We start from the raw sequence: 14,326 nt of genomic DNA, 5'->3' as shown, positions 1-14,326 counted from the left end.
CTGTCAAAAGTTCAGAATGGGATATTGTTTGCTGTCAAAAGTTCAGAATGGGATATTGTGGGCTGTCAAAAGTTCAGAATGGGATATTGTGGGCTGTCAAAAGTTCAGAATGGGATATTGTGGGCTGTCAAAAGTTCAGAATGGGATATTGTGGGCTGTCAAAAGTTCAGAATGGGATATTGTGGGCTGTCAAAAGTTCAGAATGGGATATTGTGGGCTGTCAAAAGTTCAGAATGGGATATTGTGGGCTGTCAAAAGTTCAGAATGGGATATTGTGGGCTGTCAAAAGTTCAGAATGGGATATTGTGGGCTGTCAGAAGTTCAGAATGGGATATTGTGGGCTGTCAAAAGTTCAGAATGGGATATTGTGGGCTGTCAAAAGTTCAGAATGGGATATTGTGGGCTGGCAAAAGTTCAGAATGGGATAGTGTGGGCTGTGAAAAGTTCAGAATGGGATAGTGTGGGCTGTCAAAGTTCAGAATGGGATATTGTGGGCTGTCTAAAGTTCAGAATGGGATATTGTGGGCTGTCAAAAGTTCAGAATGGGATATTGTGGGCTGTCAAAAGTTCAGAATGGGATATTGTGGGCGGTCAAAAGTTCAGAATGGGATATTGTGGGCTGTCTAAAGTTCAGAATGGGATATTGTGGGTTGTCAAAAGTTCAGAATGGGACATTGTGGGCTGTCAAAAGTTCAGAATGGGATATTGTGGGCTGTCAAAAGTTCAGAATGGGATATTGTGGGCTGTCAAAAGTTCAGAATGGGATATTGTGGGCTGTCAAAAGTTCAGAATGGGATATTGTGGGCTGTCAAAAGTTCAGAATGGGATATTGTGGGCTGTGAAAAGTTCAGAATGGGATATTGTGGGCTGTGAAAAGTTCAGAATGGGATATTGTGGGCTGTCAAAAGTTCAGAATGGGATATTGTGGGCTGTCAAAAGTTCAGAATGGGATATTGTGGGCTGTCAAAAGTTCAGAATGGGATATTGTGGGCTGTCAAAAGTTCAGAATGGGATATTGTGGGTTGTCAAAAGTTCAGAATGGGATATTGTGGGCTGTCAAAATTTCAAAATGGGATATTGTGGGCTGTCAAAAGTTCAGAATGGGATATTGTGGGCGGTCAAAAGTTCAGAATGGGATATTGTGGGCTGTCTAAAGTTCAGAATGGGATATTGTGGGTTGTCAAAAGTTCAGAATGGGACATTGTGGGCTGTCAAAAGTTCAGAATGGGATATTGTGGGTTGTCAAAAGTTCAGAATGGAACACATTGTGGGCTGTCAAAAGTTCAGAATGGGATATTGTGGGCTGTCAAAAGTTCAGAATGGGATATTGTGGGCTGTCAAAAGTTCAGAATGGGATATTGTGGGTTGTCAAAAGTTCAGAATGGGATATTGTGGGCTGTCAAAAGTTCAGAATGGGATATTGTGGGCTGTCAAAAGTTCAGAATGGGATATTGTGGGCTGTCAAAAGTTCAGAATGGGATATTGTGGGCTGTAAAAGTTCAGAATGGGATATTGTGGGCTGTCAAAAGTTCAGAATGGGATATTGTGGGCTGTCAAAAGTTCAGAATGGGATATTGTGGGCTGTCAAAAGTTCAGAATGGGATATTGTGGGCTGTCAAAAGTTCAGAATGGGATATTGTGGGCTGTCAAAAGTTCAGAATGGGATATTGTGGGCTGTCAAAAGTTCAGAATGGGATATTGTGGGCTGTCAAAAGTTCAGAATGGGATATTGTGGGTTGTCAAAAGTTCAGAATGGGATATTGTGGGCTGTCAAAAGTTCAGAATGGGATATTGTGGGCTGTCAAAAGTTCAGAATGGGATATTGTGGGCCGTCAAAAGTTCAGAATGGGATATTGTGGGCTGTCAAAAGTTCAGAATGGGATATTGTGGGCTGTCAAAAGTTCAGAATGGGATATTGTGGGCTGGCAAAAGTTCAGAATGGGATATTGTGGGCTGGCAAAAGTTCAGAATTGGATAGTGTGGGCTGTCAAAAGTTCAGAATGGGATATTGTGGGCTGTCAAAAGTTCAGAATGGGATATTGTGGGCTGTCAAAAGTTCAGAATGGGATATTGTGGGCTGTCAAAAGTTCAGAATGGGATATTGTGGGCTGTCAAAAGTTCAGAATGGGATATTGTGGGCTGGCAAAAGTTCAGAATGGGATAGTGTGGGCTGTCAAAAGTTCAGAATGGGATAGTGTGGGCTGTCAAATGTTCAGAATGGGATATTGTGGGCTGTCTAAAGTTCAGAATGGGATATTGTGGGCTGTCAAAAGTTCAGAATGGGATATTGTGGGCTGTCAAAAGTTCAGAATGGGATATTGTGGGCTGTCAAAAGTTCAGAATGGGATATTGTGGGCTGTCTAAAGTTCAGAATGGGATATTGTGGGTTGTCGAAAGTTCAGAATGGGATATTGTGGGCTGTCAAAAGTTCAGCATGGGATATTGTGGGCTGTCAAAAGTTCAGAATGGGATATTGTGGGCTGGCAAAAGTTCAGAATGGGATAGTGTGGGCTGTCAAAAGTTCAGAATGGGATATTGTGGGCTGTCAAAAGTTCAGAAAAAAACATTTTCCAGGTCGTTGGCTCATGCATACGCATACAAACATACACACATGCATACATACATACTATTTTTGATTGTTTGTTTGTTTATTTCATTAACTAATTGTTGCTTGCTTCATTCTGTTTGCATAGTTATTGGTTCACGAGTTATCAAACGGAGTGACTGTTGTGGAAAACCATTCAGGTCCGCACAACTTTTAGTCCAACGGTTTGGTTTAATTGCATTTAGATCATCACATCATTCCTGTAAGTAGAAATACACAATAAGCATACGATGCGACATCTCATAAAGCCATTCATATCAGTCAATGCAAGCAAGCTAGATATTCTATAAAGGCGTACCATTAACGAGGCTACCGATGTAACATGTCACAAGGGAGAAGTCTCGGAGCACTGACACAGCAATGGGTCTTATAGTCACGCCCCTAGTGGGGACAACAATGACAGCGAGCAGCGAGCATCCCCACCCGGGTTCAGTACGGATACGATTTCACTACATTCACCCCCCCCGTCAGAATTATACGGCCGCGTGGCTAAAAGCGAGTGAGCGTCAGCATGGGCGCGGAGTATTAGTCGGCCCAACCGTAGCGGGCCGGGCGGCGAATTTCTCTGCCAGCACGCGTTCGAAATTCCCCGGGTACGGCGTCTCGTAACCCTGTATCCCCGGTGTCAGAGGCGTCAACAGGGTCGGGTGATGAAGGGGGTAACGCCAAGTCGTCGGACCCGGGCAGTCTCGACGGGGGGAGGGTCGGTGGACTGTCGGCGATGGGAGCGTCGGGAGAGGTCATAGTCTCATAGACGGGTTCGACTGGTCCGTCCGATTCCCTACTAAGGTCGTCGACCCCGCAAGGGGCAAGATGACGAACGGAGACAGTAGTCTCACGACCATCAGACGTCATCACACGAGCATGCTCAGGATTAGCCTGGAGAATCTGCACTTTGTCCACAAGGGGGTCGTACTTGCTCGCGCGAACTGCCCGTTTAAGGTAGGCCGGCCCGGGCCCAGCGAGCCAACTGGGCAAAGACCGTATACACCCCGAGCTCCTGGGGTGGTGGAAAAGACGCTCGTGGGGAGTTTGGTTAGTTGCCGTACTCAGGAGTGCCCGGATTGAGTTCAACGCCGCAGGTAACGACCAAGCCCATTTATCGAGGCCCTGGCCGTGGGTCCGGAGATGGAGCATGACGGCCCTCCAGATAATCCCGTTGAAGCGTTCGATCTGCCCATTAGCCTGGGGTCTATACGGCGTGGTGTAACTAGACGCAACGTTGTTTTGGAGCAGATAGCCGCGCACCTCCTGAGACAAGAAGACTGCACCCCGGTCGGTATGGACATAGGCCGGGTAACCGAACATTGAGAACAAGTTCTGTAAGCAACGCATCACCGTGGCAGCAGTCATGTCCGCGCACATATAAGCAAAGGGGAATCGTGAGTACTCATCAACGATAGTGAGCAGATAGCGAGAGCCGCTCGACACCGGCAAAGGGCCCTTGAAATCCATCGCCAAGCGTTCCCACGGGCGTGTAGCCTTCACCAGAGTCCCCATAGGGGGGTTATAGAAACGCGGTTTGATTTCCGCGCAGATAGCGCAGTCGCGACAGATACGGCGGATATCGTCAATCGAGTAAGGGAGATTCCCACTCCGCACGAAATGAGCGAAACGCGTTACGCCGGGATGGCCCGCAGTAGCATGCAGCACCCGTAGGCCCTCCAACGAGGTGATACCAGCACATGTAGTGGGGCGCGATAAGGCATCGGCGGCCTGGTTATCCTTCCCTGGGCGATATTTGATGGTGTAACAGAAGTCGGCGAGTTCGATACGCCAGCGAGTGATTTTCTCGTTCTTAATGCGCTGGGCGTGTAAGGTGTCGTACATGAACGCAACGCTTTGCTGGTCCGTGATGATTTGGAAGCTCCGCCCGAGTAGGTACGGGCGCCATCGCCGAATAGACTCGACGATCGCATACGCTTCCTTTTCAACGGACGAGTGCCGCCGCTCAGCGGAGGTAAGAGTCCGTGAAAAGAAAGCCACGGGACGTCCCCCTTGGGAGAGGGTCGCCGCGATGGCCTGATCCGAGGCGTCACTTTCGAGGACGAACGAGCCGCTCTCGTCAATGGTTGCTACGGCGGCTCGGGCGATGTCGGTCTTAAGTCCTTCAAAGGCCGTCAATGCGGCCGAACTCAGGGGAAAGGTGTCGCAGGCCACAAGGGGGCGAAGTTTCGCGGAGAAATTTTGCACCCATTTGGAGTAATGGGCGAACAGCCCAAGGGCACGTTTCAAGGAAGCCCGATCGCAGGGAGGGGCCATGTCGAGCAAAGGTCGCAGACGTTCCTTATCCGGAGAGACAGAGCCATGGGTCACGGTGTACCCCAGAAGATCTATTGTGCGTAGGGAGTATCGGCACTTATCCTCGTTCATAGTTAAGTGATACCGTTGCGCGACCTCAAGGAAGCGCTTCAGATTAGCGTCATGGTGCCCCTGGTCATATCCACAAACCGTAAGGTTATCGAGGTAGACGAAAACATCGGTTAAGTGCTCCCGCGCAACGAGGTCATCCATGGCCCTCTGAAAACAAGCGACCCCGTTCGTCACCCCAAAGGGCAATCGTGTAAATTGGTACAACCGCTGCCCCGACTCGAAAGCGGTATAGATACGATCCGCCCTAGAGATAGGGATCTGGTGGTACGCACTACGGAGATCGAGAGTACTATAGACCGAATACTGGGACACCTGTTGCACTAGCGCGTCCATCCCCGGAAGGGGGTAGGCATCCAGCTGTGTAAAGCGGTTAATCGTTTGGGAATAGTCGATTACCATGCGTTTGCGATGGGCCTCACTGCGCACCACTAAGACCTGGGCACGCCACGGTGACCTACTAGGTTCTATGATGCCGTCTTTCAAGAGCTGAGTCGTTTCGTCCGCAATGAATTGCATGTCCGCGCGGGAGTAGCGTCTCGATTTTACCGCGACAGGGGTACAGTCGGAGGTTAGATTGGGGAACAGCGAAAGCGGACGGACGTCCATTTGCGCTAGGGCGCACACCGTTAGCGCGTCGTCCGCCCCCACAACAAGAGTGTCAGGCCCACCGAACTCCATTACCAGACGTCCATGCAGCTTAAGAAAATCGTGTCCTAGCAGAATATCAGCACATAATGCGGGTAAAACCATAAGGTGTACATCAGGGAAAACCCGTCCCTTTAGCACTAGTTTCAATCGGCATTCCCCTTTTGTGCTAAGCCGGAGTCCCTGGGATGCCATGAAGATCCGTCGTGTAGACCGCCCGATCCGCCATCCATGCCTGAGCACAAGTCGCTGGTCGATAAAACTATCCGTAGATCCGGTGTCCACCAAGGCCTGAACACAATGGCCCTCAACCATAAGGGGAATAAGGGCTTGAGCCAGGCCAGACGAGGCAGCTGGGAGCGGGACTGAGCCCCCCGAATGGGTCGGACCAGCCTCGCGGGTGGATCCTACACCAGCAGCAGTTTTGCGATCGTGGCCGGAGTCTGCGTTGACCATGGGGAATCCATTATCGTCATCAGAGGGCTTTCCCCAGCATTCCGGTGTTTCGCGATTCAAAATCCGATGAGAAAAGGCCTCAGTAGTATTTGACATCGCCTTTTGACACTCCTGGCAGATAAAGGCTTCCGTTGTAGCCGAAATCGCCTTTTTCGTTTGGTCGCTTTGACAAAAGGCTTCCGTAGTATTCGAAATCGCCTTTTTCGTTTGGTCGCTTTGACATAAGGCTTCCGTAGTAGTATTCGAAATCGCCTTTTTCGTTTGGTCGCTTTGACAAAGGGCTTCCGTAGTATTCGAAAGCTGTTTCTTCCCTTGCGTGGCTCGAGGTTTGGCCAAGGACGCGGCCTTTGTCCCCGATGGAGAATGAGACGGTGGTGGCTTTCCGGTGGCGCCAGTCAAGGTTGTCTGAGCGCCCAGCGGGCCGCAGCGAGAGGCCCTCCCCATCGAAGACGGGTAAGGCGCTGGGCTCGTGGGTTCTGCTACAAGCCCGTTCAAGGTTGCCGCGCCTGCGCGACCGCGGCTGCGCGCGTCGAAGGGCCGCGAGCCGCGTGCCGATTTCTTGCACACTTTCGCGTAATGTCCCTTTAGCGAGCACAAATGGCAAATAGCGTCACGTGCCGGACACACGACTCGGGCATGACGAGGCCCTCCACAAAAAAAACATGCGGCCCCGCGCAAGGCCTTGGGTCTGCTGGTCGTAACGGCAGCTGTCAGGGTAGGGTCATCCTCCGGAGCATCCCGGAGTTCAGCAGGCGGATCCACGTCCTCGTCAGCGGTCCTCTCCGGCCGGGCGTGTAGTGAGGTGCCCGCCAAAAGGCGCGTGCGATCATAGGCGTTCGATTGCATCCGCGCTTCAGTATACACCGTCGCTTGCTCAACCGCCGTAGCGAAGGTCAGGTCGGTCTTCTCCAAGAGTTTGAGATGTAGTTCCTGAGAGGAGACCCCTGCTATGAAGGCATCTAAAAGTCCATCATCTTTAGCCTGCTCGGGAGTCCGTGGCTGGGCGCTGTCCAGCATGAGCTGCCGGAGCTCCTGGGCGTAATGATCCATAGGCTCGTTGGGTTGCTGCCGTCGCGTCTGCAGCAAATAACGCGCATACACAGGGCTTTTTTCTTTTATATAAAGCCGCTTGAGCTCCGCGACGGTAAGATCATACGTCGTGCATTGAGCGACCGAGTGGTAGACCCGGTAGTCGATTTTTGAGTGTAATATTGCCAGCTTCGCGGCAGGCGTCGGAGCGGTATCAGGCTCATTAAAGAGATGCTCAAGTTGCTTGAGCCAGTGCTTGAGTTGCAAGCCTCCGTCCGTGGCTTGTGGGTCGGCGCTGAAAATGGACACCGTCAACGTCTTGTTGCCAGCCATGTCAGCAGATCATAAATGCAATTAAGTGTTGTGGAAAACCATTCAGGTCCGCACAACTTTTAGTCCAACGGTTTGGTTTAATTGCATTTAGATCATCACATCATTCCTGTAAGTAGAAATACACAATAAGCATACGATGCGACATCTCATAAAGCCATTCATATCAGTCAATGCAAGCAAGCTAGATATTCTATAAAGGCGTACCATTAACGAGGCTACCGATGTAACATGTCACAAGGGAGAAGTCTCGGAGCACTGACACAGCAATGGGTCTTATAGTCACGCCCCTAGTGGGGACAACAATGACAGCGAGCAGCGAGCATCCCCACCCGGGTTCAGTACGGATACGATTTCACTACAGTGACCACTATATTCGTCATGTGTGTGCGTCTTTCTCTTTGTGTGTCTGTCTGTCCGCAGCATAACTAACCGATGATATCATCCGATCTTGATGAAACTTGGGTCGGAGGTTGATATCATTATCTAGTTGTGTCCTGCCTAGAGAGGGCGTATTGCGCCCATTGTGGGCGGAGCCACGCCCGAAAAAGTTATCTTTTTAGGGGGTAATCGAGTTCAAGCTACATCTTCTCCGAGAGGTTTGGTGGAATCTGACAGGGGTTTCAGTATTTGGTTAGGCCAATGTCATGTGTCTAGCCCCACAGAGCTCGATTTTTCATTTTCGCCCCAAGGTCAAGGTCACAAGGTCACGAAATTTAGAAAAGTCGATTTTTGATGGTTTTATTACATTGTTCGCTTCCTGATAGGGTGAAATGTCATACATGATCTTATATTATCACATACATCATGAAATACAAGTTTTCCAACAAATTTCAGAATCTTCGACCTTTGACCTTTGAAGGTCACAAAGGTCAAATTTTCATGTTGTCGGAATCTAACCGAATTTTCGGTATTGTGTCGCTAACTAACCTCATAACTGATTATACATTATTTTCTATCTCATTTCAAGGTCAGTCACCTTCGTTTTGACATTTCCAGGCCAGCACCACACACAATTACGTACAGCTGGCTCTTAAAGGCCTGCGCACGCAGCGCATTGGGGCCCTATGTAAATAGGCATGTACACCGCCTATTGTCGGGGGCATGTAAATAGGCATGTCGGGGGCCGACACCTGCCACGTGGGCCCCGACCCCCCAGTCCAGGCCTGTTTCGGTTATAGTCCGTCCTTTGTCATTGAATACCGCTCACTCGTGAACCATCGTCGTCTCCTGACTTGTTTCACTTATATATTTTTGTTATCATACATGAGATCCGATTACAAAACGACCATGATTTATTAGAAGAGTAACATAATGGCGTGAGTGAGCACCACTCTAGAGTTCCTTCCAGTTTAAATGGGGAAGGGGGGGGGGGGTAGATGGCATGACCCTTTCCAAGTTTTCAAGAACATCCATTCCTTGGTGATTCCCACCTCTGTTTTCTCTTCTTCTTCCTGAACGTGCTGTAGTTGGGATGCAACGCTCTGCATTGACTGTGATACACGAGGATAGTACCTTGCAGCCAAAACACCCTGCACAGAATAAAGAAACAACAGAAGTGAAGAATCGTGAACCTCTGTGGTGGATTAAAAAGGAACATCCTGCACAAATTATATAAATGTATACATTCGTAAGATAAAGCACAGTGAAGATGATGGGAATTGTTCAATTTTATAATAATAAATGAGAAAAGTCCCAGAACGATATTAACTCCTAAAACTGTTTCTCAACGGTCTTGAAGGTCATGATTACATCACTCCACATTTACATAATTATATAATTATGTCCCTCTGTACTGTCTTTCCCTCGTGGTCCCCCTGTGCTGTCTTTCCCTCGTGGTCCCTCTGTGCTGTCTTTCCCTCGTGGTCCCCCTGTGCTGTCTTTCCCTCATGGTCCCCCTGTGCTGTCTTTCCCTCGTGGTCCCTCTGTGCTGTCTTTCCCTCGTGGTCCCCCTGTGCTGTCTTTCCCTCGTGGTCCCCCTGTGCTGTCTTTCCCTCGTGGTCCCTCTGTGCTGTCTTTCCCTCGTGGTCCCCCTGTGCTGTCTTTCCCTCGTGGTCCCCCTGTGCTGTCTTTCCCTCGTGGTCCCTCCGTGCTGTCTTTCCCTCGTGGGCCCCCTGTGCTGTCTTTCCCTCGTGGTCCCCCTGTGCTGTCTTTCCCTCGTGGTCCCCCTGTGCTGTCTTTCCCTCGTGGTCCCTCCGTGCTGTCTTTCCCTCGTGGGCCCCCTGTGCTGTCTTTCCCTCGTGGTCCCCCTGTACTGTCTTTCCCTCGCGGTTGTCAGCTCTTTCACGAGCCTCGATTCAGTATAAAAAAAAAATTAAAAAAAAATTACGTGAGACGTGGCTAAAGTGAGATTATATTATGGCACAGCCTTTTTTGCTGTGATGGAAGATTGAAAGTAGCTCTCGGCCGAAAAAGTAGCTCTTCCTTATTCCAAAATAAACTGCTTCAAATCGTGGGCTCTGAACCCTTGTCATGTTTGTGTAAAATCAACAATTTCACTTTTTTATATTATCAGTTGGTCACCTGAAAAGCTTATTCATTCACCTTCACGTCTTTCATAGGTGAAAGATCAACAACAGCACATGATAAACTAGAACGCCACTCAGTGGAGCGCATACTCCCGCCGTGGGTCAAGTTGGAATAGTACGATTTCGCAAAAGTTTGAGGGAGTAGTTCAGTGACAACACAACACAGACACTGCACAGATATATATTTAGAATATATAGAAGATAATGTTTAAAAAAAAGACAAGGCAATTTCACTTACATTTTCGGATTCAGCGTTCAATTCTGTATAAGTGAGTGTATTTTGAGGCATGTGTGACTTCAAATTAAAATTGTAAGCCAGGAAAACGTTCGTTTCATTCCTTAGGGATACAACATGTAAAACTGGCCCAAACGTCAAAACAAAACTCGCTCATTTTAAGTCGCACACGCTAATGCGACCACTCATTCTTCTGGGAAGAATCCCGTGCACATGCTGGTCACACTTATAACTCACCTAAGTCTTTATAAGTTCATCAAATGCTGACACCGCTATTGACATTCGCTGAGGTAAATGTTGATATCTCTTCTGAGGTTTAAAAAAAAACCAAAAAAAAAAAACCAGTTTTAAAGCATTATACGTATCAAACGATACATTTTATGAAACGGGGAAACCTAATACACACATTGGTGGTTTTAAAATGACAGAATATGTCTTTATTAGAAAAAAAAAAAGAACCTTGAAGACGACGCTGCTAACAAAATACACCGCTCTAACGCATAACCACGAGTTTAAACTACATTTACAACAAATATGAAAACTATTTTCATATCACAATGTTAAATATAGAATATATAGAAGATAATGTTAAAAAAAAAAAAGAGCCCTATCCTCCTTCAAACAATCCTTCAAAAAATTCCTGGATCCGGCATAATATCCTAAGCTTCACCAAAAACTAATGAATTCTTCCTTATCCCAAGGGCAATCATCCCACCAACTTTCATCCAAATTCGTTCAGAACTTTTCCAGATATCTTGTTCACAAACACACGAACACACACACACACGCGCACACACACACACACACACACACACACACACACACACACACACACACACACACACACACACACACACACGGACACGATCGATTGCATTACTCCCTGGCGGGAGTAATAATTCTTAAGAGACACTCATTCTCAGAAATCTCACATTTGTGAGGAATATTCCACAAACATGACGTAATAAGTTTATAAGAAATAGATAATTGCAAATCGGAGAGTTAAAAAAAAAATCAGGCCTATGCACAAACCTAATACATACAAAAACAGTTTGTATAAAATACATACAATAACCATTTTCACTGATTTACCTGATTTACTCACCTTTAGTTCAGCATGAGCAATCTCCACAGCAACAACATTGTGGTTCTGATGTTTTCCACCTGTGCACATCAAGCACATCAAGCTCCCATCATCCTTACAGTAGAGTTGGATTGGCTTTCCGTGTTCAGTGCATCTTAGTTCCTTAGTCTTCACTCCTAGATCCACCATTTTGTGCCCTTTGTGTTGATGAGGCTTCAGGTGTTGCTCACAGCAGAGGATCTCACAAGGTACACACCTCTTGGCTGCCTCTTTATTACAAAACTCACAGTGACTCTCATTGACCCCTGATTTCACTCTCCTGTTCAGATTCACAATACTATCCACTAAGTGGGCAATGGTGACATTCTTCTTGAGTTTTGGTTTTTGTGCAAAAACCTCACGACAATTTGGACAAACACAGGCTGTGTTCGCTTCCCTGCTCCCCCAGTATTTCTCTATACACACACGACAAAACGTGTGGCCGCATGGCAAACCAACAGGCTCCTTGTAGATTTGAAGGCACACTGTGCAGGTGGGTGCATCCAAACTTTTTCCAAAATCAGAAGAAGAAGAAGAAGAAGCTGTAGCCATCTCCTTGAGGTCAGAGAAGAGCGTGCAGCAGAGTTCAATTGAAACCTGCAAATGGAGATTGAAAATTAGACAAACTTAAAGTATTGACACAGCAACTATATTCACATAAATAACTGGAGCGCATACCTCCACATACCTTGGTGGAGCACATACCTCCACATACCGTGGTGAAGCACATACCTCCACATACCTTGGTAAAGCACATACCTCCACATACCTTGGTAAAGCATATACCTCCACATACCTTGGTAAAGCACATACCACCACATACCTTGGTAAAGCACATACCACCACATACCTTGGTGGAGCACATACCTCCACATACCTTGGTGGAGCACATACCTCCACATACCGTGGTGAAGCACATACCTCCACATACCTTGGTAAAGCACATACCTCCACATACCTTGGTAAAGCATATACCTCCACATACCTTGGTAAAGCACATACCACCACATACCTTGGTAAAGCACATACCACCACATACCTTGGTAAAGCACATACCACCACATACCTTGGTAAAGCACATACCACCACATACCTTGGTGGAGCACATACCTCCACATACCTTGGTGGAGCACATACCTCCACATACCGTGGTGAAGCACATACCTCCACATACATTGGTAAAGCACATACCTCCACATACCTTGGTGGAGCACATACCTCCACATACCGTGGTGAAGCACATACCTCCACATACCTTGGTAAAGCACATACCTCCACATACCTTGGTAAAGCATATACCTCCACATACCTTGGTAAAGCACATACCACCACATACCTTGGTAAAGCATATACCTCCACATACCTTGGTGGAGCACATACCACCACATACCTTGGTAAAGCACATACCACCAGATACCTTGGTAAAGCACATAACACCACATACCTTGGTAAAGCATATACCTCCACATACCTTTTTAAAGCACATACCACCACATACCTTGGTAAAGCATATACCACCACATACCTTGGTAAAGCATATACCTCCACATACCTTGGTAAAGCATATACCTCCACATACCTTGGTAAAGCATATACCTCCACATACCTTGGTAAAGCATATACCTCCACATACCTTGGTAAAGCATATACCTCCACATACCTTGGTAAAGCACATACCTCCACATACCTTGGTAAAGCACATACCTCCACATACCTTGGTAAAGCATATACCTCCACATACCTTGGTAAAGCACATACCACCACATACCTTGGTAAAGCATATACCTCCACATACCTTGGTAAAGCACATACCACCACATACCTTGGTAAAGCGTATACCTCCACATACCTTGGTAAAGCACATACCTCCACATACCTTGGTAAAGCACATACCTCCGCATTCCTTGGTGGAGTGCATACCTCTGCCAGGCTGAACAGTTTACATTTTGTATCACACTGATTACAGTATATGTGCAACCGGACCTGGACCAAACTCTAATCAAATGTTGTTGTCACCTACCCAACTCATCCACCAAGTTTATCCGAATCTGGCCAAAACTTTTTTGAAATATCGTGCTGTATATCGTTTTTGACAATCTATCTCAATGATGAAGAATCACTTAGAAATTCTAATATCCGGATCCCGATCCGGATCTTCACCAAAATCTAATCAATTTGTCCTTCTCAGACAACCAACCAGTCCACCAAATTTCATCCGAATCCGTCCATAATGGTTTGAGATATCCTGCTCACAGTCAAAGAGACAGACAGACAAACACAGACAGGGGTGAAAACATATCCTCCATCCACTCGAGGTGATGGACGTAATAATTAGATGAGGACTAGCACTGGTCAACAACAAATATGCTACTGAGGTAAAGATATGTGTCTTGGACGAATTAGAGTATGCGGATTTCAAATCTGAAATCATAATTAACGCAACACAGAATGATTTTTAGTTACAGAAAAGATTGGAAATCCAATTTTATGTATTTTGAGTGTTCTTTTAATACTGTGTATACTTCAATATTATAATTTAATATAATTTTCTTTCAGATTGATGTGAATGGACAAACGTGCCTGGACAGTACAGACTGCTTTTGTACGTATGTGACAAGTATACGCCTCCCTCGTAACCAACGGAAAAATAAAAACATATGTCACCCACAGGGTGAACCGTATCTTGCCAAAATGTGAACATGAGTGACTTGCTTCAGGTCACACTGAGGTGAACAGAACTGCTATCCACTAGAAGCGACTCTTTGAGGAATGTCTGCCCACGAGATATTGAAAGATTTTGATGAGAACTGAGGAAATAATTGTTTCATGAAAATTCCGTTTTTTCGTCATGACGTCATCAAATGACGTCATAGCGTCAAACTGTTTACAGGTCTGGGAAGCACTCATCAAGGGCATTCATATGAGGTATTACTCGATATGGTACCTACGATTTCAAAATTTGACCTTGGGGTCAATAATTTTCGACCTCCAGCGCTAACCAT

At 46.9% G+C, this 14,326-nt stretch overlaps 1 protein-coding gene across 2 annotated transcripts in view; it reads right to left on the bottom strand.

The window, feature by feature from the left end:
* The window catches only part of LOC137416068 (E3 ubiquitin-protein ligase TRIM11-like), a 126,626-nt gene that overhangs the window by 37,590 nt on the left and 74,710 nt on the right, over positions 1-14,326 (bottom strand). For both annotated transcript variants that reach the window (XM_068101596.2, XM_068101600.2), the window contains exons 3-4: positions 11,307-11,921; positions 8,872-8,970 (exon numbers count right to left, since the gene is read on the bottom strand). In XM_068101596.2, the coding sequence (XP_067957697.2) occupies positions 8,872-8,970; positions 11,307-11,876 (669 nt within the window). In that variant the 5' untranslated portion in view covers positions 11,877-11,921. The remainder of the gene's footprint in view (positions 1-8,871; positions 8,971-11,306; positions 11,922-14,326) is intronic.

Source organism: Myxine glutinosa, chromosome 1 (assembly GCF_964187855.1).
Source record: "Myxine glutinosa chromosome 1, kmMyxGlut1.1, whole genome shotgun sequence".
NCBI classification, from domain to species: Eukaryota; Metazoa; Chordata; class Myxini; order Myxiniformes; family Myxinidae; genus Myxine; species Myxine glutinosa.
This window is presented reverse-complemented; position numbering and strand designations above follow the sequence as displayed.